The sequence below is a fragment of the Carlito syrichta genome, unplaced genomic scaffold (genome assembly GCF_000164805.1).
Source record: "Carlito syrichta isolate Samal-C Ts95f unplaced genomic scaffold, Tarsius_syrichta-2.0.1 Scaffold288255, whole genome shotgun sequence".
In the NCBI taxonomy this organism is placed as follows: Eukaryota; Metazoa; Chordata; class Mammalia; order Primates; family Tarsiidae; genus Carlito; species Carlito syrichta.
In genome coordinates, this window is record NW_007232351.1 from 86,385 (window position 1) to 113,816 (window position 27,432).

The following is a 27,432-nucleotide window of genomic DNA, read 5'->3' on the forward strand; positions in this document are numbered from 1 at the left end:
CTAACTCTTTTGGTTACCTGTGTACTTCAGACTCAAACAGCCTGCTTGTCTAAAGGCTAATTCCAGTACCTGAAAATCTTCTTCAGAAACCTACTTTCTCAAATTAAATGACATGTTTTTGTGTCTATGCTAAACTATGACTGAAGATAGGTCCTAAATAGAAGACAAAATGGTTATTTCATTGTTTATTTCTATTTCTGCTCATACTGTCTATCTAGAAGATCAGACTTAATCTTCTATTTATGTTTAGAATGTCCTTCGCTTTGAGGTTATACATCTTTTTCCTTTATTAACTAAAAAAAATAAAAGTTGTGCATACTTTTTTGAAAACTCAAATAGCATCTGTAGATAGTGAAAGTGGTGAAACTTCTTTTTGTCATCATTTTTTTTTCTTTCTTTTAATTCACTTTTAAATTGGCCCCTGGTGACAAGTAGGCAATGGCAGGATTGGAAAGGCTTGTAGGGAGTTTCAGAGGTTCCTCCAAATCTTGGTTTTGGTTTCTGCTAGGAAATAGAGAAAATTAGGGTACATGGAATTAGGAACCAGCTAACTCTAGTGAAATTGGAATCCCATTTCTAGATCTATAAAAAGCATTTATATGCACATACATGCCAAGTGTTTTAAAATGAGATATTCCATTCACTTGTATTTTGCTTTAAAACTTGTTTTTTTCCACTTAATATATGGTGGGCATCTTCCATGTCACATGCATAAATCTGTTTGTATCCTTGTTAAGAGCTTGTTAGATTCTATAATGCAGAGGTATCATGTATTAGCCATTTCCTTATTGATGAACATATATTTTTTTCTTCCATTTTTTGCAATAACAAATACAGTGTAATATCTTCTTTTGAGTATAGATAAGGTTATTTCTGTAGGGTGGGCTCTTAGAAGCAGAATTTATGGAGAAAAGGGTGTGTTCATTTTCAATTTTTATTGATACTGTTACGTTGCTCTCCATAAAGACTGAAGCAATGCAGTGCATCCTCAACATGAAAGTGTTTATTTCCCCACTTACTCATTAACACTGAGTATTATGAATCTTATTCTTCTGTGATTTGCAGATCTGTATTCTCTGCTCATTTTCCTATTTTATAATCTGCCGTATCTTGTTGCTTTTATTGTCTATTCTACATGTTATAAACATTTCATCTCAGATTATCTCTTACCTGTTTTTTTTTTTTTGAGTTGGGATCTCACTCGGTCATCCAGGCTGGGGTTCATTTCAGCTTTGACTCACTGAGCTCAGGTGATTCTCCTGCCTCAGCCTTGAAAGTAGCTGGGACTGCAGGTGTGAGCCACCACACCTGGCTAATTATTTGATTTTTTTTTTGTAGAGATGAGGTCTTGCTCTGTTGTTTAAAAAATTGGAGTTCCACCAACAAGGGTGACTGCAAAATGAACATTTGTATACCTAACCCTGAATTGTACCCACATCTTTAAAATAAAAAAAAAATGGAGTTCATTTATCAGCATCAGAATTTCTATAAATCCCTTGGAATTAAATGCAAATGTGATGTTCCTGCTTTTTTCTTGGTTTTACTACTTTCATAAAAGGGTAGGGGACACAATTGGTTTAAAAACATAGATTTGTTATCTATCCTCTCTCGAGCTCTAGTCATAGACATATTATTATATAAGAAAAACCAATATAGTTTCACATGCAAAAAAGGACTATTTTAAAGAATCCATATTTCCTGGAAGAAATTCATTTAGAAATTCAGTCAACACTGATAATTTCAACTAATCATTAGACTCAGAATATGGTCTTATAAGGTTACTAGTTGAGGTCTGAACTTTCTTCAGTTATGTATTAATGGAGTTATTTTAGCTTAAATCAGACCTTAGAGATGATTTTCAGTTGCATAGACATTTTTTAGGCTAGAAGATAAGAAGATTTCTAAACATGTGACCTTTTTTTTTCTACCAGAGCAAACCAAAGTAGACTCACTACTAGGTCTCAGTCAGGTACTGGGTTCTCAGAGCTACTTTCTTAGTCTGTGACTATCAGATCTGAGATTTAATGGTCTCATTTAACATCTGGGCACAGGCCTGGGTCAGAACCACAAGGGTTTGGATCATCCAGAGGAATTTACTTTCAAAAGGCAGCACTGCATTCCTGAGGCCTGGCCGGTTAGCGTTAGATAATTTACCCTGACTTTTAGACAATTTACATACTTGGGGGAGTCAGATCTCCCTGAAGCTCTGTGGGCAGTCTGTAAGCTTTGCCCTATCCTATGACTGAGGTCAGGCATTTACACCTAGGAAGAGGTTCTTGGTAAATTGTTGAGAGAGCAGTTATGATTTCAACACCAAAAGAAGAGCTGGAGAATATTCTGGAAGATACCAGTCTTGATAGTCTAGAATCCTCAGTTGCAGGAAGATTCTGGTTCTGTAAATGTGAATAGGGTAAAGAATTTCAAAGAAGGAGTTCATTTTAAAGGTTTGGATGTTGAGATATCTTCTTCCTAATATTGGGAGTAAGAGGAATCTAGAAACTTAGAGTGTCAACAGAGAAGTTTCACACATGAATCTGACCCGTTCCAAAGGAAGAAAAAAAGACAATGCCTCTATTACCCAAGGAGGACCTCAAGGAGATGCCATGTAGTCAGGCCTTCTTAAGACAATTGCAGTTCATTTCAGATTTTGTTTTAAATTTCCCTTTTAATTTTTATTGAGTTACCATGGGATTAACTGACCACGTTGTGGGTCAAAGTAAAGTACCCATAGCACTGACACAATACCAATGTGTAAGATATGAACAAAGCTAAATCTTGGTTTGTCATCTATCAGAGAACACATACAGGAGTGAGAACCTTTGCGAGACAGGCTTTATGCAGTATTAAGACCTCTGTGTTCACCGGGACAGAAACCAAACACATGTGATGTCTGTCGTGAAAGATTCAGTAATGAGTCTATACTGCATGGTCATAAGAGAATCCATGTGATAGAGAAAACATACCTTTGTAGACTGTGGAAAATACTTTAATTGTAAGAGAAACCTCATTACTCCCCAAAGAATCCACTTGGGTGCTAAACCATATGAGTGCGCATGGCAGTGCTATGAAATAAAGATATAATGTGAGCCACAATTGCAAGCCACATACATAACTCAAAATTTTCTAGTAGCCACATTAAAAAGTAAAATGAAACATATGATGTTAATTTTAATAACATATCTAATGTAACCCAATATATCACAAATATTATTTCAACATGTAATCAATATAAAACAAATTATACTTTATGCCCCAAGTCTTTTCAATTCAGCATGTATTTTCCAATTAAATCTCAGTTTGGACTTGCTATATCACCAAGTGCTCAGTAGCCACACGTGGATGTTGGCTTCTGTGTGGAACAGTGCAGGTCTACTGTGTGGCCAAAACTTTTGTCAGTTGGAAAACTTTAAATGCACTAAAAATACACTGAGTAACATCTCATGTAAATGGCCAAATGAATCTAATTAAGTACAAGTCTTGTTCTAACCCCCAAAATAAAGTTAATAGTTATTTCTAACCTACTATGTTCTGAATATTATATGACGTAGTACATATTAAGTATTTAGGAGAATTCTTAGTTTACAGTAGATACTCAATAGATGTTAACAATCATGATTAAGGCTGGATTTGGCTCAGACTGTAATCTCAGCACTTTGGGAGGCTGAGGCAAGTGAATTGCCTGAGTCTGTGGGTTCAAGACCAGCCCTGGCAACTTGGCGAGACCTCGTCTCTACAATAAATCAAAAATTAGCTGAGTGTGGTAGTGCATGCCTGAGGTTCTGGCTACTTGGAAACTGAAGTGGAAGGATCATCGGAGCCCAGCAGATCAGTGCTGGGGTGGCTGTGAGTGTGCCATTGCACTCCAGCCTGGACGACGGGATGAGACTCCAACTCAAAAAAAAAAAAAAAATCATGATTAAAATAACTACTTTTCATTTAACAGTCTTTTTTATATTCTAAGATTTCTTTCTATTTTTCAAGAAGATCTTTATTTAAGAAGGACAGGCTATTTCTTTTTTATGTGTTATCCTCCTACCTCTTATAGAAAATAAGGAAAAATTTTAAAATGTGATTCCTCTTCCATTAATTCTGTTTTAATGGGAATTATTTGCTTTGATTGGTTCCCTGGCCCACTTTTTTGAGTGGATGATCCATTTCATATGTCTAGTTATTTTTCATGGTCTGCTAATATTTATAAATGAAATACTTGATCACTCAGTGTGGGTAACTGATGTGGTCACTGCTTGAAATTATGTGGGCCAATGTTTGCTTTTTCCTGATTGATTTTTCCCCAAGAGAGTGTAGGCAGGTGATTGATAGACTGGTGGTTTAACTCTTTGGCTCTATTTCTCCTCCTTTACATGTGTTGGATGCGTCTTGACTGTGCTATAGATTGAGTTGGATGCCTTTGGGTGGCTGCTGTTGACTGTGAGTGGCAAGTGCTAAATTTTTTTTAAATGGTAGGATTAAGCACCTGATTAGAATATGTACTTTATATTTTTAACTTTTTGCGTATTGTTCTGTTTCTTACAGGAATACACATGGCTTGATAAAAGCCATTATGAAATTACTACAAATGCAAGCTCTTAAGGAAGGACAAGGTGAAAAGAAGAGTATTCAGGATATATATACCATTAGGTGAGCTTTTTCTCTTTTCTTTGTATTTTTTAAAAATAAAAGTAATTGTTGCCGGGCTCGGTGGCTCAGCCTGTAATCCCGGGCCTTTGGGAGGCTGAGGTGAGTGGATTGCCTGAGCCCGCGGGTTTGAGACCTGCCTGGGCAGCAATACCTCATCTCTACAATAAATCAAAAAATCAGCCAGGCGTGGTAGTGCATGCCTGTAATTCCGGCTACTTGGAAGGCTGAGGCGAAAGGATCGCCGGAGCTCAGCAGGTCGAGGCTGCGGTGGCCAAGAGTGGCCACTGCACTCCAGTCTGGACGACAGAGTGAGACTCCAACTTAAAAAAAAAAAAAAAAAAAGTCATTGTTAACTCGTTATAAATGTGACAAGATAATTCTTAAGAGTTAGTTATTTAATTGAGTGGGATATGCATACTGTGATTGTGGAAGTCTGGACCTTTGAGGGAATTAGTGTTTTGAAGATGTAGAGGATTGGAATAGGGCTTACAATATGCTGAATATCGCCAATATCAGTTTCAGTGCTGCTAATGTGGAAGTGAAATCTTTTACCTGAAACTCAGATCATTCTTTTTGTTCTAGAATATGTAACCATCTTCCCAGCATTATGAAAATTGAAGACTTTATTGAGCAAAGCTACTTAAAGCAGGAGGGATTTAGGTTAGGAAGAAAGATAAGCTTCATTACTAGAAAATGCAATAAGAGACTGTTGTTTGCAACTGTTATTTCCTAGGCTAAGGTCAGTAGTTAGGAGTGTTGATTTGCGTTTTTTTTTTGTTATCTATAGAATATAATAAGGTAGAATTATTTTTAAAAGAAAATATACACAGCAGCAATCATAGGTTTTATGGGAGAGTTGTGGACAATAGAGAGAATCATACTCCCTTATGAAGGTGACCTTACCTATTGCCTTGAAGGTCCCAGGAAGCCATTCCTTAAGAGAGGGGTTCTTAATTAGTAGAGGACCCAGAAGATGCATGTAATCAATGTATGTTGTCCTAGGATCTGTATTCAGTGAGGCATCTAGAATGTGTCTGCTTCAAAAGAATGAGACCATAGGATCAGAAAAAGGGATGTTTATTCACAGGGGGAAGATGGCTTACATGGGGTGTGGTGATCCAACAATGAAAATAAATCAGATACTTGTGAACCTTCTTTGGCTTGAGTTTACAGCACCTATAGTTTTCAGCATTTGACACTGCAGCTGTCAGAAGTGTGAGAGTCTCTTCAAAATACAGAGTGGTGTGCTTTCCTTTTGATAATAAATACACAGTATCTCATATACCATGGTCTTTCCTGTCATTTTAGTGCTGTTTGTGATCGCTGTTATTTTTATGAATACATTATTAAGAGTTTCTTAAGCCATTTTTCTTCACAAGGTCATATTTGCATTATAATATATATATATTTTTCTTAACATGTGAATATCTTCAAACATACAGAAAAGCTGGAACAATGTGGTGCAATAAATTAGTAATTAATATTTATAAATATTTTTTAATATGGGAAGCAAAAGGAAAAGTATTTATTTGAAAATACTATGAAAACTTGGGGTGAGTGGAGTAAAGTTTTCCAAATTGATAAATAGGCTTTTCTCCTTCCTTCCTTCCTTCCTTCCTTCCTTCCTTCCTTCCTTCCCTCCTTCCTTCCCTCCTTCCTTCTCTCTCTCACTCTCTCTCTCTCTGTCTCTCTTTCTCTCTCACTCCTTTCTTTCTTTTTCTTTTTTAACATAGTGGTGGTCATTTTGATGTAATGTCTTTTAGTTTCAGGTTAATTCTTCATTCATTCCCTTGACTAAAATTGAACCTGAAAATAAATGAGCAAACTTAATGTTCTGGATAAACATCTGTGTTTCCTCCTTCTCTTTTTTTTTTTTTTTTTTTTTTGAGTTGGAATCTCACTCTGTCTCCCAGACTGGAGTGCAGTGGCCGCTCCCGGCCACCACAGCCTTGACCTGCTGGGCTCCAGCGATCCTTCCACCTCAGCCTTGCAAGTAGCTGGAATTACAGGCATGTGCTGTCATGCCCGGCTGATTTTTTGATTTATTGTAGAGATGAGGTCTCGCTGCCCAAGCGGGTCTCGAACCCGCGGCCTCAGGCAATCCACTCACCTCAGCCTCCCAAAGGCGTGGGATTACAGGCTGAGCCACCGAGCCCGGCCTGTTTCCTCCTTCTTAAGAGGAAATTCAAACTTTGGGTCAGAGTTTCAGGACAGAAAATTATTTCATGTCACTGTTATTCAGTGAGATTATTTATTTATTTATTTATATTTATTTATAGGGAATCTATTGACAGTTTAGATTTTTTAAATAGCATAATGATTCACATGATTGACCCATTTAAAATGTATGATTCCATGGCTTTTACTATATTACAGTTATACAACCATCCCCATACTCAAATTTTATTGACTGATTGATTGATTGAGTCAGAGTCTCACTGTCGCCCAGGCTGGAGTGCAGTGGTATGCATTCTCATGGCCACCCCAGCGTTGACTTGCTGGGCTCTGGCGATCCTTCAGCCTCAGTCTTCCAAGTAGCCGGAACTACAGGCGTGCCGCTACCACGCCCGGCTAGCCATAATCAATTTTAGAGCATGTTCATCACCCTCAAAGAAATTCTTTTCCCATTAGCAGTCACTCCATATCTCCCTCAACCCAGTGGGACATTTTTAACTCAATGGGTCTCATCACTGACTGCTGCTTAGAACCATGTGGGTGTGTTTAAGAACAAAGAAACGTGGGACAAATACCCCAAGCCAATTGAAACAGAATCTCTGTCGTGAGACCTAGTACTTTTTGTTTGTTTGTTTGTTTGAGTCGGAATCTCACTCTGTCACCCAGGCTGGAGGGCAGTAGCACACTCATGGTCACCCCAGCGTCGACCTGTCGGGCCCTTGCGATCTTTCCGCCTCAGCCTTCCAAGTAGCCGGAACCACAGGTGCGCGCTACCATGCCCGGCTAATTTTTTGATTTATGGTAGAGATAAGATCTCGCCAAGTTGCCCGGGCTGTTCTCGAATCCGTGTGCGCAGGCAGTTCCACCACTCGGCCTGAGACCTAGTACTTTTAAAAGCATCCCTGATTCACAGTGACTGCAAGGTGGTATGTCAGCTATCCTCTAATGTGTGTGCTAATCAACTGGGGATCTGGTTGAACTGCAGATTCTCTTTCCTTAGGTCTGGGGGAGGGCTCTAGATTCTTGTCTAACAAACTCCCAGATGTTGCTGCTGCTGTTACCCCACCACATGGTGAGTAGCAGAGCTACTGCAGTATCCATAATACCTGGGAGCTGGTTAGGAATGCGGAATCTCAGACTTCATCTCAGAGTGCTGATTTTCTGGATAACTTATAGACACCTTAAAGCTTAAAGAAGCACCAGTTTAGATGATGGTAAAAAAACTGTTCTGTCATGCAGAAGAATTAGGTTTACTCCCACTTTTTCATACTGATTGTCTTCACTGTGTGTAGTTGTTTGACCTTCAGTTATCTGTAATACTTACCTATTTTTCTGTTCATAATTCATTTTCTCCTGTTGTTGGTTCTTTTAACTGCAGTCTTGTTTTAAAAAAAGTGATAGGTGCAGGTTGTGGATAGGGAACCTAGCTTGAGGAGCTGAAAAGAATTGGATACATAAGGTTTGTTTTTAAATAGGTGGCACATTAAGAGGTCCGGAATCAATCACCTGAGTTGGCATAATCCAGTAATGTTTATGGAGAGCCCTTATGTGAATGGCTGTTTGGCACCATAAATCAGTAGAATGTAATCGAGTGTATAAGAGCCTTAAGTTCCTCCAAGGGGGATTGTGGATGGCAGAAACAGAGGAGAGGTGAGCCTGAAGAGCATATGCCCCTCAAGAGAGCTATGATTACCTGAGTCAAGCATAAAATTGTCATGCTGTTTTAGAGCCTTCTTTGCCACATGTTGGTTAGCAGTATTATCCAGCCTTGGAGAGGCAACTGATGAGCTGTGTATGAAAGCATAAAAAGGATATGAGTGGCTTAGAACTCCACTGAGAGGGGTTTTCTGATTTTGCTGCAGGATTAATTTAAAACAGAAGGGGAATGATGAGTAAATATAAGAGTTCTGGGGATGAAACTAATCTATGTTTTTACCGTATTAATGACTGCTAGCCTGTAGTTGAGGTTTGAGTATTTCTCATTTCTTTTTGTCTTAATAGCTGATTAGTTTGAATCACTGTAAAACAGAATACTTGATCGTTTTAAGGTCTGTACTGAACTGGTTAAGTTGTGCCAATATGAGAGTGGAATGAGAGGGAGAGATGTGAGAACCAACAATGTTAGACAGTGGCTTCCCTTAGCCCCTATGAATTGCCTGAAATAGCTCTAGAGAGGGTATTCTTTTTATTGTACCTAGAGTTTAGTGGTTCTCAAACTTCTCTTGCGTAAGAACCACCTGGGAAGCTTTTTAAAAGGATAGCTTCTCAATCTCACTTGTCAGGCATCTTGTTCATTCAGTAGGTTCTGTGTGAAACTCGGGAAGTAGCATGTTTATCCACTTACTCAGCAATATGGATATAGGTCATTTGTGGATCACACTTGAGAAATATTGCTTCAACCTCTGAGAGATTGATGGCACCACACGTGGGCTGCAAGGACCCCCTTAGGTTAGAGTAGAGGAGCTCTTGAGTGGCTTAATCAAGACTCCTTTCTTCTGTTTCTTATTTGGGAAGCACCAAGGCACCAAGTTAGTCTTACTGTGTCAGTCATGGATAATGAAGAGGCCAGCAGCACAAACAAAGTAATTCTAAAGAAAAGCAGTCCAAAGAGAGCAAGCCAACTGTGGATGCAGGAGAGAGTGTAAGAGATCATTGATTTGTTCAATGAAATAATTCCATGGCCCCAACACGTTAGTGTTCTTCGTGGTCAGAAGGTGGGAAGGTGGCTGTGGGTGCAGGAGGGGAGAGAGTAAAGAGAATCCTGAACATCCTCTTTCAAAATGACACTGGTTTTTAGTGTTTACTGTGCATAAAATGCTCATCCTCATAGTTTTCCCTGCATATGTCTGTAACATGCCTAGATAACTGCATTTTAACAAGAAATTTAAATGGCAGCATACTGACAATACTTTGAGAAACATTGAATTAGAGTGTGTGTAGCTAATAAAGTTCATATTGCTTAACTGAACCTTTCTTCCTAGACAGTTATTTCTTTGGCTTTGTTGGCTTAAACAAGATTAGTTGGGGATATTTAAATGGGGCCGCAACTCTCAGTATCTTTGAGGATGGGGGTGCAATTGGCTACTGTGGTTAACCGAGGAGCATATGCCAAGCATAAAACTCTAGGCCCATTAGTTTCAACTCTGGCTGCACATTAGAGCCCTCTGCAGAACTTTAAAATATAAAGATGCCTGAGCTTTACCCAGAATGACTGCAGGGTCTGCCTCAGGCATTTTTTTAAGCTTCCTCTATGATTTCCAGTGTGTAGGTAGGGTGGAGAGCCGCTGGTCAATTGTTGCAGTGAGGCAATGGGGCTTCCTTGCTGCCAAACCTGTGGAACTTTCGATATAAACAAGATTTTTGTGTGAAATCTCCTGATTAAATGCAACCAATTCAAATTTTTAAAAATATAAGGTGGGCAGACAAAACATATCTGCTCACAGGATGCAATCCATGGGCAACAGGTTTGTGACCTCTGATTTAGGTGCTTAACTATTTTCTAGAATTTTAGAAGTCTTTGCTAGGTATGAGCCATTTAAAAAATACTAATTAACTTTTTTTTAAAGCCGCAGCTAAGACATTGTTCAGTTCAGACTGTCTCTCCTTTTATTTGGCATGAATTTTCTTTTGTTTAGATAGAAGTCCGCTTTTCTGAAACACTCTTGTATTTAGCTAAGTTATTTAAATATTTTCCAGTATTGATCATGCAGGAAGTGGGGCAGAGAATCAATATTTGACTGGTGTTTTAGATGCAAGAAAGAATAGCTGAACTAAATTTTCATTAGTTGTAAATTATTAAAGGCTCATTTTCTCATTTGCTTTGTAATATGCCATTTTTCACTGAAATTTTATCATGTGCTTTAGCTTTTAATTTTTTCTCTTCATATTCATGCTATGGCAGTCTTTGTAGGAACTCTCTTCTCTCAGTGAAAGTGAGGAAATAGCTGTGAATTCATGAGCAGTAACTGTTTGTTCCAGAATTTGTGTATCATTCTGATGTGCCAGACAGTGGCTGCCATGCACAAATATCAAATGTTAAGAATCTTATTTGTGGGAAGATTTGGTCTGATCAACATCGAGCTGTACTTTCTGAAATAAGGGAATATGAAATGTTTTTGGGAGATGGTATGTTCTGAAGTAGGTGATTAGGCCAATGGTGATGGATGGTTGTACCCTGAGTAGATTAAGTTATATGTTCTATGTGTGTATTCACTAATTTGTGTAGTGGTTTGTAGTTTATTTGGAAGGAGAGTTAATTTTAAGGACTGAAAGGTGTGTGTGAGATACTTTGTAATTCATATTGATTCTTTTCCTTATCACTGAGGTCAAATCCATTCATCCCTTAGGGCCATCAGGTGAAGAAAAACAAAAGAAAGTCCAAGATAAATACTGATATAAGTGCTCAAAGACCAGTTTGTAGTTGTGGATTTCAAAATGTTAGTCCCATTTTTAATTTGGATAACTAGCATTTTCTCAGCATTAACCTGTTTTTGCATTTTCTCTTACTATACATTTTAAAGAATGGCATGGCGCCAGCCACATGGAGCACTCAGGAAGTGTTTTAGATGTAAGAAAATCAAGTTCCTAGATGCTGCTGTGTGAAAGAGCTTGGCACACTAGAGAAACTAACAGGAGGCTGCTGGTTTAGTGTTCTAGGGGAGAAGAGGCTGGGTCTAAAGCTCAGGAGAAGGCCATGGGTTAATATGCAAGGCCATGGCAAAGCCTTTGGTTTCAGTAAGAATAGTGGAAAGCCATTGAAGGCTTTTCTTTTTAACTTATTGTTTTGAAATAGTTCTAAGGTTTTAGAAAAGTTATGAGAATAGTACAAAAGAATTCTGTACACCATTTACCTAAGTTTGTCAGTGTTCTTACTCTTTACCACGTTTGCTTGATATAATTAATTCTCTGTATATAATTAATAAAAAACATGTGAAATACTTAAAATAGTGTGCTTTCTAAGGATAAGGATATTCTCTTATATAACCAGAGTACATTTATCAAATTGAGAATATTTGACATTGATACAATACTTTTTTCTAGTGTATAGTCTGTATTCCAGTTCTGCTCATTGTCTTAATAATATCCTTTTATACTTTTTTTCATGTATAGGATCCAGTTTAGGATCACATGTTGCCTTTAGTTTTCATACTTTTTAGCCTTTTTTCAGTGTGGAACTTTTTCTCATATTTTCTTTGTCTTTCATGGCATTGGCATTTTTGAATATGTATAAATGATTCTGTGCCCTTCTGAGGATATCACATCTAGAGACATTCATGCCCATCTTGCCCTTACTGGGGATTTTAATTTTTATCACCTATTCAAAGTGTTGTCTGCTTTTGACTGGGCGTGGTAGCTCATGCCTGCAATCCTAGCACTTCGGAAAACTGAGATGGGAGGATTGCTGGAAGCCAGGTGTTTGAGACCAGCCTGGGCAAAAAAGCAAGACCTTGTTTCTAAAAAAAAAAATAAAAAAAAAATAAAAAAAAAATAAAAGAAAAAAAAATAGCCAGATGCGGTGGTGCCTGCCTGTAGTCCTAGCTACTCAGGATGCTGAGGCAGAGGGATCACATGAACACAGAAGGTTGGGCTGCAGTGAGCTGTGATCATGCTGTTGTACTCCAACCTGGGTGATAGAGTGAGACTTTGTCCTCTCTCTCAGTGCCAAAAAATGTATATACATTTTAAGAGATGCTGTCTATGTTTTACTTATTGGAGTTGAATTGAATTACAGTAGCAGTGTGTAGTATGACGTTAGCTGAAAAGATGGTATTAATCAAACGAATTCTAGCGTTACCATGCGACAGGCAGAACAAACAGGATACACGGTTATCATTTGAGGAGCACAAGACCATTTTGAAGTGGTATTTGAAATTCGAGAACATTATGGAAGTACGACAATGGAGATGTAAGCATGCAACAGAATCTCCAACACGCCTAATAATGGCACACATTCGTGATAAGTTTGAGATGCATGGTACTGTGTGTGATGTGCATAAGGGGAGATCCAAGAGGCCTCGCACAGCCACAAGTTCTGCAGTAGTTTGCCGTCATCAGAAGTGTCCAGGCGCTGATGGTAACCACTTCGGACACCTTTTGTTACTGCAGAATTATTATCGGTATATATTGAGTATTACAATTTTAATATAGTTTTTTCCTTTTTTAAAATGTGTATACATTTTTTTTGGCACCCTCTCATATAGAGTCTGGTTTCTCTGCTGTGTGGTTATCATTTTCCTTTTGCAACTAATCAGCAATGTGTGGGGAGGACACTTCTAATGAGGAGATCCGCTCCTCATTAGCTCACCATCCCAAACAATTTTTACTGTGATGACTACAAAATGATTTTCCAACTCCACCACTCCCTTCACATTTATTAGTGGCAAAGGAGATGGTGATATGTTTTAGAGGTGGAAATGACAATTAAGCTATCAATCAAGGATATTAAGGGGATAAATTAGATTCTGGTTTGAACTTATGCTCTAAAAGAAGTCAAAGTTAAAACATTTATTATATTGACAATACACTTATACTTTACATGATATATGAGTTTCTAAAATTAAAAAATGGTTAACAACTTAAAATATTATGTGGCTGTTTTTAATTTGGGATATTTTTAATGCTTTTTTAGAGGCGTGATTTACATGCCATGAAATTCATTATTTTAAAGTGCTCAAGTCAGTGGTTTTTATTATATTCACAAAGTTATGTAACCATCACCATGGTCTAATTCCAGAGTATATTCATCACGCACAAAATAAATACCCATTATCAGTCATTCCCCTACCCCCACCCAGCCCTTGGAAGACACTACCATTTCTATCTATGGTGTGCCTATTCTCGGTGTTTCGTATAAGTGAATTCATACAATGTGGCTTCTTTCACTTAGCATAATGTTTTCACGGTTTCATTCATGTGGTAGCATGTACCATTACTTCATTTCTTTTTATTCATTGTACAGATACATCAAGTTTTATCTATCCAGGATTTTTTTTTTAATGTCATTAAATTTTTAGTGTTTTTGCCTTTTACTTTTGCCTAGACTACTAATAAACTGTAGTCTTTAGTAAGGGTAGGTGTTTAGCTACTGATTTTTATTTCTACATAAATTTCATTATTACATTTACTATTTCTTAGTGATGTTGCTTAGAATCTTCTAATTCTTTTTTTTTTTTTTTGAGTTGGATTCTCACTCGGTCGCCCAGACTGGAGTGCAGTGGCCCCTCCCGGCCACCGCAGCCTCGACCTGCCGGGCTCCGGCGATCCTTCCGCCCCAGCCTTCGGAGTAGCCGGAATTCCAGGCGCGCGCTACCACGGCCGGCTGATTTTTTCATTTATTGTAGAGATGAGGTCTCGCTGCCCAGGCGGGTCTCGAACCCGCGGGCTCAGGCAATCCACTCACCTCAGCCTCCCAAAGGCGTGGGATTACAGGCTGAGCCACCGAGCCTGGCTAAAAGTTCTTTTAAATAGGTTACACGTGCCAAAAAATCAGCCGGGCGTGGTAGCGCATGCCTGTAATTCCGGCTACTCGAAGGCTGGGGCGGAAGGATCGCCGGAGCCCAGCAGGTTGAGGCTGCGGTGGCCGGGAGCGGCCACTGCACTCCAGTCTGGGCGACCGAGTGAGAATCCAACTCAAAAAAAACCAAAAAACCAAAAAACAAAAAACAAAAAAACAAAAACAAAAAAACCCCTGACCATCAGCTATTATATGGTTTTGTTGACAAAGCGAACATTTTATTGTTTGGAGGGCTGATTATTTCAATAATTGAATATTTTATCTAAAGGGGTCTCCTGAGGTATAAATGTTTGTTTTTACTTAGTATGAAGTAAACATGACACCATTATTAAATTGTTTGTACTACACAGTCAAGCTGCCATTAAGGGACTGAAACCAGTAGAATACATTAATATATTTTATTTTTCTGAAGTTATAAAAACTTAAATACCCAGGGAGCCGCCTTTTCTGGGCAGAACACATAATATATAACCTTTTTTTTGGGAAATGGTCTTTACAGTTTATGTTTTGAAAACAGGAGTTTAACAAGGCTGAATTGCAGCTATTATCTTAGATATATTTAGGTTAAATTTACTGATATGTGCTCCTTTGGGGTCAGGACCTTCTTTAAGAATTACATAAAAGTTTTGGACTTTCATCTAGAAAATATACACATATATATGTACTCAGAATTTTACATATAATTTCAGACAAGGCTGTAGAAAGAATTATAGAAAAGTCAGAAGAAAGAAGATGGGAAAGAAGTTACTATCAGTGTCAGATTCACTCCTGAAAAAGACCAGCAAAGTTAAGGATAAGAAGAAGCTAGGACAGTAATTGAGAAAACATAACCAATAATACTTTCGAAGGGCCATCTGTCTCCTTGCTGTTCCATTCTGTGTGGCTGCATGTTTTGCTTCTGTTTTCATTTCCTCTTTTGTCTCCTGTTTTCCACTCTGGAAAGTCTTTGTTCACAATTTTTAGTTCTAACCACCTGGAATTTACACCCAGGATTTATAATTATGCCTGAAGAATAAGCTACACACATTGTACGGTCTTCCAGTTAGCAATAGCACCAGAAAACACTTTATAAGTTCTTCTAAATGTAGATGTTTAATTTAAAAATTGGCATTGTAATTTGCGATAAATGTCTTTATGTCCACAAAAATGTAATTTTTGTCTTATTAACCTATTCGTCTCTAGTTGTGTGAGTATGTGTGCATGCGTGTGTGATCTTAGCACGTAATTTAATAAAACAAAGGTTTTGGATCTCTAAGTACTTCTATTTTTCCCCCACCTATTACCTTTTACATAAAAATAGTTCCAGACTTCTGATATTGGCAGATACCTTTGCATTAAAACTCTGACTCTCAAAATAGAGATCCTAGGAAAGGTTCATTGTGAGGGCAGAATCATTGTAACATGAGGTATATTTTCAGAGGAATCTTACATTTTCCCTATCTGTCTTATAGACTCAAAGAAAAAGATGTAGCCAGTCAAAAATGTCAAAATAAAAATCTCGTTTGCTCCAAGTCTTTTCCTAGAAGCCTATGTGGAAATGCATTTGTCTTAAAATTGTGCTATTGGATATGTGCAATTCACAACTACTGTTTAATATTTTTGTGATTCATTTTTTCTTTTTTATAGTAATACTCATGGTGGAATCTTTGTAGGTTTTTTATTATGCAGTCTTTTACTTGAAATCTGCAGATTTTAAAAATTTCTTTTTAGCTTTTAACCAACACATTCAAATAAAAATTCAGAGCAGGTAGAAAATGCTTTTAAAATGCATATTTGATGTAGTAAGTGCTGTGCTATGCTCTGAAAGCACCAGGGTCACAGCTGCATACATGAAAATGCATGGTGACTGCAGGCATTGTTTCCTCACACAGAAAAAGCAATCTGTGTCTGTCGCTAAATTTATGATGTAAATCAAATAATATCTTTCCTATATTCAGAGATGTAGCAAGAAGGTTGAGGTGACCTAAAGGTTACAAATAACTTTTGCTTTCTGATTTGCCTACCACAAGACAAATTTTTTTTACAACCTCATTTCTATTAAGATTGATGTATTTATGCTTGGAAAGGTGAATCTAGTTACATATCTTATTTTATCATTGCCGCTGTGCTAGTCTGCTGGAACCATGCATTTATCATTCATTCCTTCCCCACTCCATTTTGTTAAGATGCATGTACTATACTGCTCTGTGTTGTTGACAATATTAGTAAAGGGTGGAGAGTGCTGAAGTATTAGATACCAACTCTGTGTGCTTCCTCTGTGCTTTTTTTCTCCGAATAGTCTTGACTTTGGTACAGTGTGCCAGAGGACTATGATAAATTGGTTTTATGTGATCCAGTTTATTCTCTCATTTGCAACAACATGAGTGAACCAGCTTAAGAGTTTTAAAAGGTGATTTGGGGGAAGTGTGTGTGTCTGATAATTATATTTGTTGTAGATGTGCATTTGACACAGAAAGGGAAACAAAAAGATTAAGACGTATACCCAGCTTTCAAGCTGCTTATGCTGTAATTTAAGAAACAAACCTATTCTGATGATAATCACAATAGCACCCATTTATGGAGTGCTTCTGTTTGCTAGTTACTGTGTTAAATGCTTTATTTAAAATTGCAATTAAAACACTTACAAATCATGAAATGGGAAAGTTCCAATGAATGTGCAACAAATTGGTTCACCTATGGCAGAAAAAACAAACAAACAAACAAAACCACACAATAAAGGAGGCATTAGAAGCACTAGTGGCCAATGAAGTGTGACCTGGTTGCTTGGCTTGTATTGATTTTCCTCTTTAGAGACAATGTTACTCTCTTTTAAAGAGGAAGCAAGATCTATTATATATCTCAAGAGTTAGGAAATTCTGATTTAAAAATTTCTGTGAGCTCTTTCTGAACATAGCACTTCACTTCTCTCTGAAATTGAAAAAAAAATAGGGTAATTTATCTCTTAAAAAATGGAGATCTCTTTTTTAAGGCCTTAGATTTTATTAGCTTTAGAGCCATTTAGGCTAGAGACAGAATTATTAGTTGTAGAGAGCTATCACCCTTACTGCTTTTTTGCCTTTACAGGGTTTGTTTCCCCCTCTAGTTCTGAGCAGTACTAAGGTTAGAGCATTAATGAGTGGCTTGGGTTATATAACATTTGCACTGGAAGGTACTTAGTCTGATCTCCTCATTTTATAGATGAAGAAACTTTGACCAAGAGCAGTTAAGTCTCTTGCCTGGTATCACATGATTTGTTGCAAAGCCGGATGTAAATTTGGAAATCTTGATTCTTACTTCAGTTCCCCTACCCCCCAATATTTTATTTCACCTCTCCACTTCCTTTTTTTCCTGAGACATGGGCATGACCACATAATAGTCTTTGATTCGGATGATGTTCTGTAGCCACTGCTCATATAAGTAACAGTAATGATGATATTGTGCCACATTTGTGTTTATTTTTCTCTAATCTTACATAGCTTAATGTCTGTCACTATTAGTTTTATAAGTGATTAGGTTTATTATATGGACAGCCCATCTATTATTTTGAATAGAGTTGTAGTCAACCTATTCTTCATAATTTGAACAGCAGTTTGGGGGATAATTGACGTTTTAAGGCATAACTCAGGTTTTGTTTTGGTGTTTTTCTTATTCTTTCTTTCTTTGATCAATAGTACTCTAATTTAAATTTATTAGTTTGACTTGTTTAAATTGTGGATTCTTTCATTTACCTTGACCTTTCTCAGTTGGGTATACTTGAAGTAGAATGGCTAGCAAGCGGCAAGTGAGAGGAGGAAAAAAGAAGCATCTTGAATAATCTGTAAAAGTAATAATCAATTCTTGAATACATCAAGAGTGAATTATACTTAGCCTTATGGAATTTTAAATGCTTCAATTATAATATTTTAATAGAAAAATAACTTTATTTTCTGTTATAGCCGAATTAGCATGTATGTTATTTTTTTGGAACAAGATTCTATACTTTGCAAAGGAATAATTTTACATTTGTTTTCCATTTTAAGTCTTATAGTTTTTACCATGTTGTGTTGCTCTTGAACACTCATTATTAATATTTGATAACTATCTCCATAAGAAGCTGAACATTTTGATCATAATTGATCAGTTACTTTTGATTCAGTCTAAGGAAAGGTGAAGATAGAATCTTGTCTTTTGAACAACTCAGGACTGGTATATGCTTTCTTCTGTGTTGTGCCTCCTGTAGTACATGTCATTTACTTAACGTAGTAATTCTTAACCAGGGGCAATTTTGTCCTCTAGGGGACATTTGATAATGTCTGGAGATATTTTTGACTGTCATGGGCAGAGGGACTGCTACTAGCATCTTATGGGTAAAGGCCAGAGATACTGCTAAACATCTTGTAATGTATAAGACAACCTCTATAATGAGGAATTACTCGACCCAAAATGTCATGGTGCTAAGATTGAGAAACTCTCATGTGTGGGTAGTTACACAATTAAGTTTATTAAATTAAAAAATGTATTCTTTCTATTAATTAGGCATAAAGCTTTATTTATTATTTTATATATGTATTCACATAGCAATTTGATGATTTATAAGGGATAATTTAACTTTTTACTTCATTATGATTAAAACATTAAGACAAAAGTTTGGCAATTTTAATTGATTTTAGGTTAGTCATACTCCGTTGAAATAATATAATATTAGTAATCAAATGCTAATCAACAGGAAGATTTTGTGTTTCCCTTCAAGGTTTTCAGCACCTTAGACTCAATATTGCATATTATTCCCTAAAATATTGCTGCTTGGACAAATTAATATTGTCTATTATTCCCTAAAAATATTGCTGCTTGGAAAAATTAACTATCCACATGTCTAAACCAGTAATTAGTCTAGATTATCTCTATCTTACTATATTCTACTTAATCTCAGTTTTGGAGTTTAAGTCTGAGATAGTAAATAGAATCTGCTGAATCCAATAGCGAGCAAAACAGGCCTTCAGCATCTTGCTACAGAGCTGGAGTGTTTCAGTCTGAGTGGAGTAGAAGTAGATTGTAGAGTTGTTTGCCATAGGTACATCATTTCTAATTCTACTTTAAGATTGCTGTTTCTTATTTCTGTTGACCTGATTTAACTTTGACAAAACTATATGTTGTAAAAAGGAGCTATAGAGCCTTAGCAATTTTTTAGGGGGAGGGGGTGTTGAAGAGAGAGGAATGGGAAAGGGAGGAGGGAATGACTTACAAGGGAAGAATATTGAAAAGCATTTCAGTATCTTATGATGGCACAAAAGCGTTGTGGTAACTTGGATTTTCTTCTTAAATATTCATAAGTGCTGCCATTAGCTAGAGGATTAATGGATGGTCATGTCTGATGATCCTTATGTCAATGTGGTGCTGTTTCTTCCTTTTTATTTGGTATATGTGTGTTTTGTAGAGATAGGGTCTTGCTATGTTGCCTAGGCTGATCTCAGACTCAAGCAGTCTTCCAACTTCAACCTCCCAAAGCACTGGTATTAGAAGAATGAGCCACCATGCCCAGTCTGTTTGATAGATTTAACTGAATATGCTCTACCGAACCTTTAAGAAGTTCATCTGATGTGACATACCTGACAGGCTTTAGAACTTGTAATATTTGTTTCTTCATATTTGTGGCAACCAGAGTGGGAAGCAAATTCTAGATTGGTTTAACCGCCAATGGGTTTGGAATTTGGAAACATGATTTTGATATGATTTTTGTGTTTGGCATAAAAAAGTTGTTCCTGTAGCAATGGTAGCAATCTAATCAGTCAGAAATAGACTGTGCTTTAACAAACAGGAGGCAGCCAGCATGTAAAGTTAGTGCATGATAGATTATGCACTAGGTGAGGTTGAGAAGAAAGAAAGAGATGGTGTTATAATACCCAGAAGCTGTGTCATAGTGTCAAAGAGGTGTTTCTTGTGAGTGCTTCAATGTGATAGATCTGCACTTTTCTGTTTTTAAAAGAGGGGGAAAAAATCAGAAGATTTTCTACCCCTGACCTCCCTATTCAGTGGTTTTTACTTGAGGCAGTTTTGAACCCTGGTAACACATTAAAATTACTTGTAGAGCTTTAAAAAATTGCTAATGCATAAGCTCCATCCCTAGTACCAAGATAGCTGAGATCCAGGCATTAGTATTAAGAGCGCCACAGATAATTTAACATGCAACCAAGGTTGAGAACAACTGCTTTAAAGCGCATCAGAATTTTCTGCAGAATTTCCCTATTTATTAGGTTTGGGTTAGGGCCTGAGAATTTGCATTTCTAACAAGTTCTCAGGTAATGCTGATGTTGATAAGGTGCTCATACCTTGGGAAATTTTAAGAAGGCAATCTTAAAAATTCATTTGGGTGTAAGTGATGTTCTGATTAAAAAAAAATTGCTGGAGATAAATGGTTGAATTAAAAATTGAGATTAAAGAATAGCATTATGTATGTGGCTCCTTTTATGCTAAAAATATTGATATTTCTATATTTGAATTTTTTACTACAATAATCATTTTAATTTTTCTTGCTTTTTTTTTTTTTTTTTTTGAGTTGGAGTCTTGCTCTATTGCCCAGGCTGGAGTGCAGTGGCACACTCTGACTACCCCAGCGTCAACCTGCTGGACTCTGATGATGCGTCCGCTTCAGCTTTCCAAGTAGCTGGAACCACAGGCACACACTGCAATGCCTGACTAATTTTTGTTTTATTGTAGAGACAAAGTTTCTCCAAGTTGCCCAGGCTGGTCTTGAACCTGCCGGCTCAGGTAATCCATTTGCCTCAGCCTCCCAAAGTGCTGGTATTACAGGCTGAGCCACCGAACCTGGCCTTAAATTTTATTTAACATTTTTCCTGGAAGAAAAGCCACATCAGTAATAACTGAAAACTGAGTATAGTACTTAATAGTTTAAATAGCTGATCAATTTGAAATTACTGCAAATAGTTTAAATACTGCAAATAGTTTAAACTGCAAATAGTTTAAATACTGATCAGTTTGCAGTTATTAAGCTTTTAAAACTATTTAAAATAACATGGTTGTGTTTTTTTTTCTTTTCTAATATCCCATTCTTTGAGAATGTTTTTTACAGTCTTTTTAGGTATCTTAATGGAAGTAGCCCAAATAAAAAGATTCATCTTTGTTGAACAGAAATATTATGCATTTTCAGTTTGGATAGTTTTTTCTTTGAGACAGGAGGAGTTTTTTTTCCCCCCCTTATCTTAAGTATGGTGGAGAACCATACACTGAGGAGAGGAGTAGTGGGAAACGGGTAAGGAGAGACTGTACTTACAAGCTGGGGCTGTGTTGGAGGAAATGGACCTTCCAGGCTTTGAAAGACAGTAACAGGAAGAGGAGGTGACCTGTAACTTCCAGGAGTGAATGAATCAAGGAGACGGACATTGAGAGCTCCTGGGTTCAGAAATCTGGCTGAAGTCATAGTGCTGTTAAATGGCAGAGTCCATTCTCAAATTTGGGTCTCTGAGACCCCAGGGTCCATTTTCTTTCCTGCAAAAAAAGCTAAATAAAGGGGGCAAAATTCCATTCTAATGAATCAACTCTGCAACAAATGCATCAAGTGATAATTTTGTAGCAGTTACGAATTCTGAAGAAAGTCTCTAGATGGTTTTGGCCTCCTTGCTATTGTATTTGGATGTTGAGAAAGTATAGTCCTGAAATGACAGCTTGCCATGTCACTTTGTGTTTTTCAGAAATCATCCTCAACCTTTGATCACTGTGCTTGAACACAGACCTGATTGCTGGCCTGTACTTTTGCAGCAGCTGACGATTTTTTTCCAGCAATGCCCTGAAAGGTAATGTAAAATAAAATAATTGAGGGAGATAGAATGGTTTATGCTGAGAGCTAGGTTGGGTTTTTTTTGGTTTGTTTTTGTTTTTGTTTCTTATGCTGCTTTGACTATAATATTTTATCTTGAAGAAATGTCCTAGAGAAGTTTGTAGTTTTCTCTTTTTTTTTCTTTTCTTTCTTCCCTTCCCTTTTCTTTTTTGGGGGTTTGGGGTCTTACACTGTCATCCAGGCTGGAGTCCAGTGGCACGAACATGGCTTATGGCTCATTGCAATTATAACCTGCCAGGCTCAGTTGGTCCTTCCATCTCAGCCTCTCATGTATCTGGGACTACAGGTGCACACCACCATGCCTGGCTAATTTTTTGTAGAGATGAGATCTTGCAGTGTTGCCCAAGCTGATCTCAAACTCCTGGGCCCAAGCTATCCTCTCACCTCGGCCTCCCAAAGTACAGGGATTACAGGTAAGAACCACCACTCCTGGTCTTTATTTTCTGTTTAAAAGTAAAATAAAAAAAAAACTGTCAGATTTATTGGTTGTTGAAATACTGAATATAAGAAAAGCTGTTTTTGAAGAAGTTAAGCAATGGTGAGTGGTTATGAAAGTTGTTTAAAAATATTCAGTGATTGTACACAATACATAAAAGAAATATGTTCTTCCTCCTGGAAATTGACTGGTGAGTTAATCTCTTTGTTAAAAACCTACCAACTAGGATGAAGTCATATTTCCAAATGTAATCACCGAGCCACCGTATGTGCAGTTTGTTTGTCTTCACCAAGGCATCGTGGTGGTCCTCAAAGCTACTCTCATTTCTTCTATCCTTAAGACCATGGCACTGGTTCAGGTCCTCAGTAACTCTTGCTGTGGCTGTTGTTACCTGTTCCTAACTGTTGCCTCTAGCTCCAATCTTGTCCTGCTCAAATCCATTCTCTAAACATCCATCAGTGTGATATCAAGAGAGCAGATCTTATTGTATCACTTTCTTGCTTAAATCTCCATGGCTGTGGTTTTCAAACTATGCTGTTCGTTGCGTGGGCTAAGCATGGGGGGCATCCCTACCCCTTCAGCTCTGTATTCTTAGCACTTACTTGTTGATATCTTATGGAAGCTTTCTGTTGAAAAACAAAAAGCTTTTCTGATGCAATTTGACACTCCTTGGACTACAAGATAGAATCTATTGTGTCATGCTAGGCTCTGTATATGATATGGTTCTAATCTGTCTCATCAGCTTTATCTTTTCTTATCTTCATTCTGCAAGTTATGCTTTAGCAGCACACTGACTTGCTTGTTCCCCACAGGAAGCAGTGGTGTTCCCTTTCTTCATGCTTTTTCTTACGGGTTATCTACCTTATTCTTTTGAATCTTATCTTGTTCCCTTCCTTCCTAATTTCTCTATTTTATTTATTTATTTATTTATTCATTTATTTATTAATTTATTTATTATTTGAGTTGGAGTCTCACTCTGTCACCCAGGCTGGAGGGCAGTAGCACACTTATAGCCATTAAAGCCTTAACCTTCTGGGTTCAGACAATCTTTCCGCCTCAACCTTCCAAGTAGTTGGAAATACAGGCATGCGCCTTTACGCCCAGCTAATTTTTTTGATTTATTGTAGAGATGAGATTTCGCCAATTTGCCCAGGCTGTTCTCAAACCTGTAGGTTCAGGCAATCCTCTTACCTTGACTTCCCAAAGTGCTGGGATTATAGGTGTGAGCCACTGCACCTGGCCTAATTTCTTTATTTTAAATTTCAATTTAGGCATTCTTTGCCCAAGAAACTCTTTGCTTACTGCAAGCTGGATTAGGGGTCTCTCTTGTATTCTCCTGTAATAAGTTGGAGTTGTAATTTCATTACGCTTCTACATTGTCATATGATTACTCTCTATTAACTGTGAAACCTTCTCAGGGCAGGGACTTTGTTCCATTATTGTTTGTATTAATAATACCTGGCACATTTCTAGCTCCTTTATAAATGTTGAATTTCTATAAATGATGCCCCTGGATTGGCAAGGCCCAGGTAGTGGTTTGTAGAGTGCCTTGCAATATGTAATATCACTACATAGTACTGTCATAGAAGGTCATGATAAGGTACCATTATCCTGGGTAATGCCTGAATTACATTTGCCACACCAGCTATGTTCATACTTTCTTACTCTTGAAGGGTTTATAATATCCTATAGATATGGTTTCTTAGAACATTATTTCTGAGTCCATACTTCAATTTTCTTTCTTTTTATTTTCTATTTTGATTCAGAGGGTACATGTGCAGGTTTGTTACATAGAAATATTGAGTGGGTTGGGTTTCTATTGAGCCCATCACTCAGGTCATGGACATGGTATCCAGTGAGTAGTTTTTAGCTCTTCCCCCCACTTTCCTCCTTACCCCCTTTAGGATTGCCCCAGTATCTGTTCCCATCTATGTGCCCATGTGTGTACAGTGTTTAGCTCCCACTTATTAGGGAGAGCATGTGGTACTCCGTTTTCTGTGATAATTTGCTCAGGATGATGGTCTCTAGCTGCATCCATGTTGCTGCAAAGGACATGATTTTTCTTGTTTTTATGGCTTTGTAGTATTCCATCGTGTATTATGTGCCACATTTTCCTTGTCTATTCCAGGAATGATGGGCAACTATTTTGGTCCCATGTTTTTACTGTTGTAACTAGTGCTGTGATAAACATGCACATGCAGGTGTCTTTTTGGTAGAGTGATTTGTGCTCTTTTGGGTATACACCTAATAGAGGGATTGCTGGGTCTAGTGGTAGGTCTATTTTTAGTTCTTTGAGAAATCTCCAAACTGCTTTCCACAGGGATTTAACTAGCTTGTATTCCCACCAACAGTATAGAAGCTTTCCTTTTTCTCTGCATCCTTGCCAGCATCTGTTGTTTTTTTGACTTTTTTTTTTAAGTCAGGGTCTCACTCTGTCACCCAGTGCAGTGGCATGATCATGGCTCACTGCATCCTTAACCTCCTGGACTTAGGTGAACCCTCTGCTTCAGTCTCTTAAGTAGCTAGGACTACAGGTGTGTACCACCATATTTAGATAATTTTTATTATTTTGTAGAGACGAGGTCTTGTTGTGCTGCCTAGGCTGGTCTTAAACTTCTGGACTTAAGCAATCTTCCTGCCTTGGGTTCCAAAAGTGTTGGGATTTTGAGACACCATGCTCAGCCTGTTTTTTTGATATTTTTAATAAAAATCATCCTGACTGGTGTGAGATGCTATCTCATTGTGGTTTTGATGTGCATTTCTCTGATTATTAGTGATGTCAAACATTTTTTCGTATGTTTATTGGCTGCTTGTATGTCTTCCTTTGAGAAGTGTTTTTTGCCTACTTTTAAAATGTGGTGTTAGTTTTTCTCCTGTTGATTTGGTTGAGTTCTTTGTAGATACTAAACCTTTGTTGGATAAATAGTTTGCAAATATTTTCTCCCATTCTGTAGGTTGTCTGTTAATTCAGATGATAGTTTATTTGGCTGTGTAGAAACTCAAGTTTAAGTCCCACTTGTCAATTTTGTCTTTTGCTGCTTTTGCTTTTCAGGTCTTGGTCATGAATTCTGTGCCTAGGCTGCTGTTCAGAAGAGTGTGTCTGGTGCTTTCTTCTAGAATGTTTACAGTTTGAGATATTGTTTAAGTCATTAATCCATCTTGTGCCAGACGTGGTGGCTCACACCCATAATCGCAGCACTTTGGGAAGTGGAGGCAGGAGCGTGATTTGAGGCCAGGAATTTAAGAACGTCTTGAGTTAATTTTTAAAAATAAGGGGTCCAGCTTCATTTTTCTGCTTGTAGTTAACCAATTTTCCTAGCATCATTTGCTGAATAAGCTATCCTTTCGCTGGATACTGTTTTTATCAGCTTTGTCTAAGATGAGATGGTTGTATGCCAGCGGTTTTATTCCTAGATTCTCAATTCTGTTCCATTGGTCTATGTGTCATAACTTCAATTTTAGGTGGGATTTCTAGGTAGGATGGATATACTGCTATAGGAAGCTTTAAAGAGATATAGGGAACTTGTGTTTTAGTTAGTTTGGGTTGCTGTGAGAAAATACCATAGATGGAGTGGCTTATAAACAACAGAAATTTATTTCTTACAGTTTTGGAGGTTGGGGTATCCAAGATCAAGGTGCTAGCAAATATAATTTCTGGTGAGGGCCTCCTTTCTGGTTCCTATACGGCCATCTCTTCCATATGACCTCACATAGTGGAAGGGGCAAGGGACTTCCCTTAGGCATCTTTTATAGGGGTACTAATCCCATTCATGAAGGTTCCACCTTCATTATCTAATCACCTAATACCACCTCCTAATACCATCATGGGGACGAGGATTTCAACATATGAATTTGAGGGTTGGGACACAGATATTCAGTCCATAGCACCTTGTGATCAGCTGCCAGTGAGAAAAATTCATGTAACATTTGAATGAGTAGCTCCAAATGAACATTATTATTATCCTCTCTTACCTTGCTTAGGATTGCATTTTCAAAGAGAATATATTAATATTCACCCAATAAGCCTTTGTCTAACCCTGTCAGAAACAACCAACTGAAACTTTTTTTTTTTTTTTTTTTGATTTGGAGTCTCACTCGGTTGCCCAGACTGGAGTGCAGTGGCCGCTCCCGGCCACCGCAACCTTGCCTCCTGGGCTCTGGCAATCCTTCCGCCTCAGCCTTCCGAGTAGCCAGAATTACAGGCACGCTTCCACGCCTGGCTGATTTTTTGATTTGTTGTAGAGATGAGGTCTCGCTGCTCAGGTGGGTCTCGAACCCGCGGGCTCAGGCAATCCACTCACCTCAGTCTCCCAAAGGCGCGGGATTACAGACTGACCCACCGAGCCCGGCAACAAACTGAAATTTGTAAACACATTTGGTTGATGAATTTTCTCTCTTATTGTTAAATAGATTGGGATGCCTTATAAAAGCAACAGCTGCTGCTGTGTCAAATTTATCATTAAGCTTCTTTTTAGGGTAATTCTTAAGAATGCTTCCTTTTCCCAATGCTTTATCCAGTCAATAAATAATAAATTTACCCTTTGCTTATTTTTATCTCCAAAGCATATTACATTGCAGTGGGAAAGTAGTTATTCTAATAAAATTTGTCCAGATATTCATAAGGAAAAAAGATTATTAACTGTCTTTGGCTTATTGACCAATAAGCTTTTACCGATTCATTCCTTTCACTTAAATTCTCTACCAGTGGGGAGAAGAGAACCTATTCAGTAAATGGTGCTGGGAAAACTGGTTGACCACATGCAGAAGATTGAAACAGGACCCCTATCTATCCTCATGCACAAAGGTTAACTCCAAATGGATCAGAGACCTAAATGTAAAACCTCAAACCATAGAACCTTA

The 27,432-nt window shown here is 37.7% G+C and overlaps 1 protein-coding gene across 1 annotated transcript in view; it reads left to right on the forward strand.

Annotated features, from left to right (window-relative positions):
* LOC103255563 (focadhesin-like) overlaps nucleotides 1-27,432 on the forward strand; it is a gene marked incomplete at its 3' end in the record, with an annotated part of 146,851 nt that overhangs the window by 46,879 nt on the left and 72,540 nt on the right. Inside the window, exons 5-6 of the mRNA XM_021710188.1 lie at nucleotides 4,534-4,638; nucleotides 21,991-22,092. Of these exons, the coding sequence (XP_021565863.1) occupies nucleotides 4,534-4,638; nucleotides 21,991-22,092 (207 nt within the window). The remainder of the gene's footprint in view (nucleotides 1-4,533; nucleotides 4,639-21,990; nucleotides 22,093-27,432) is intronic.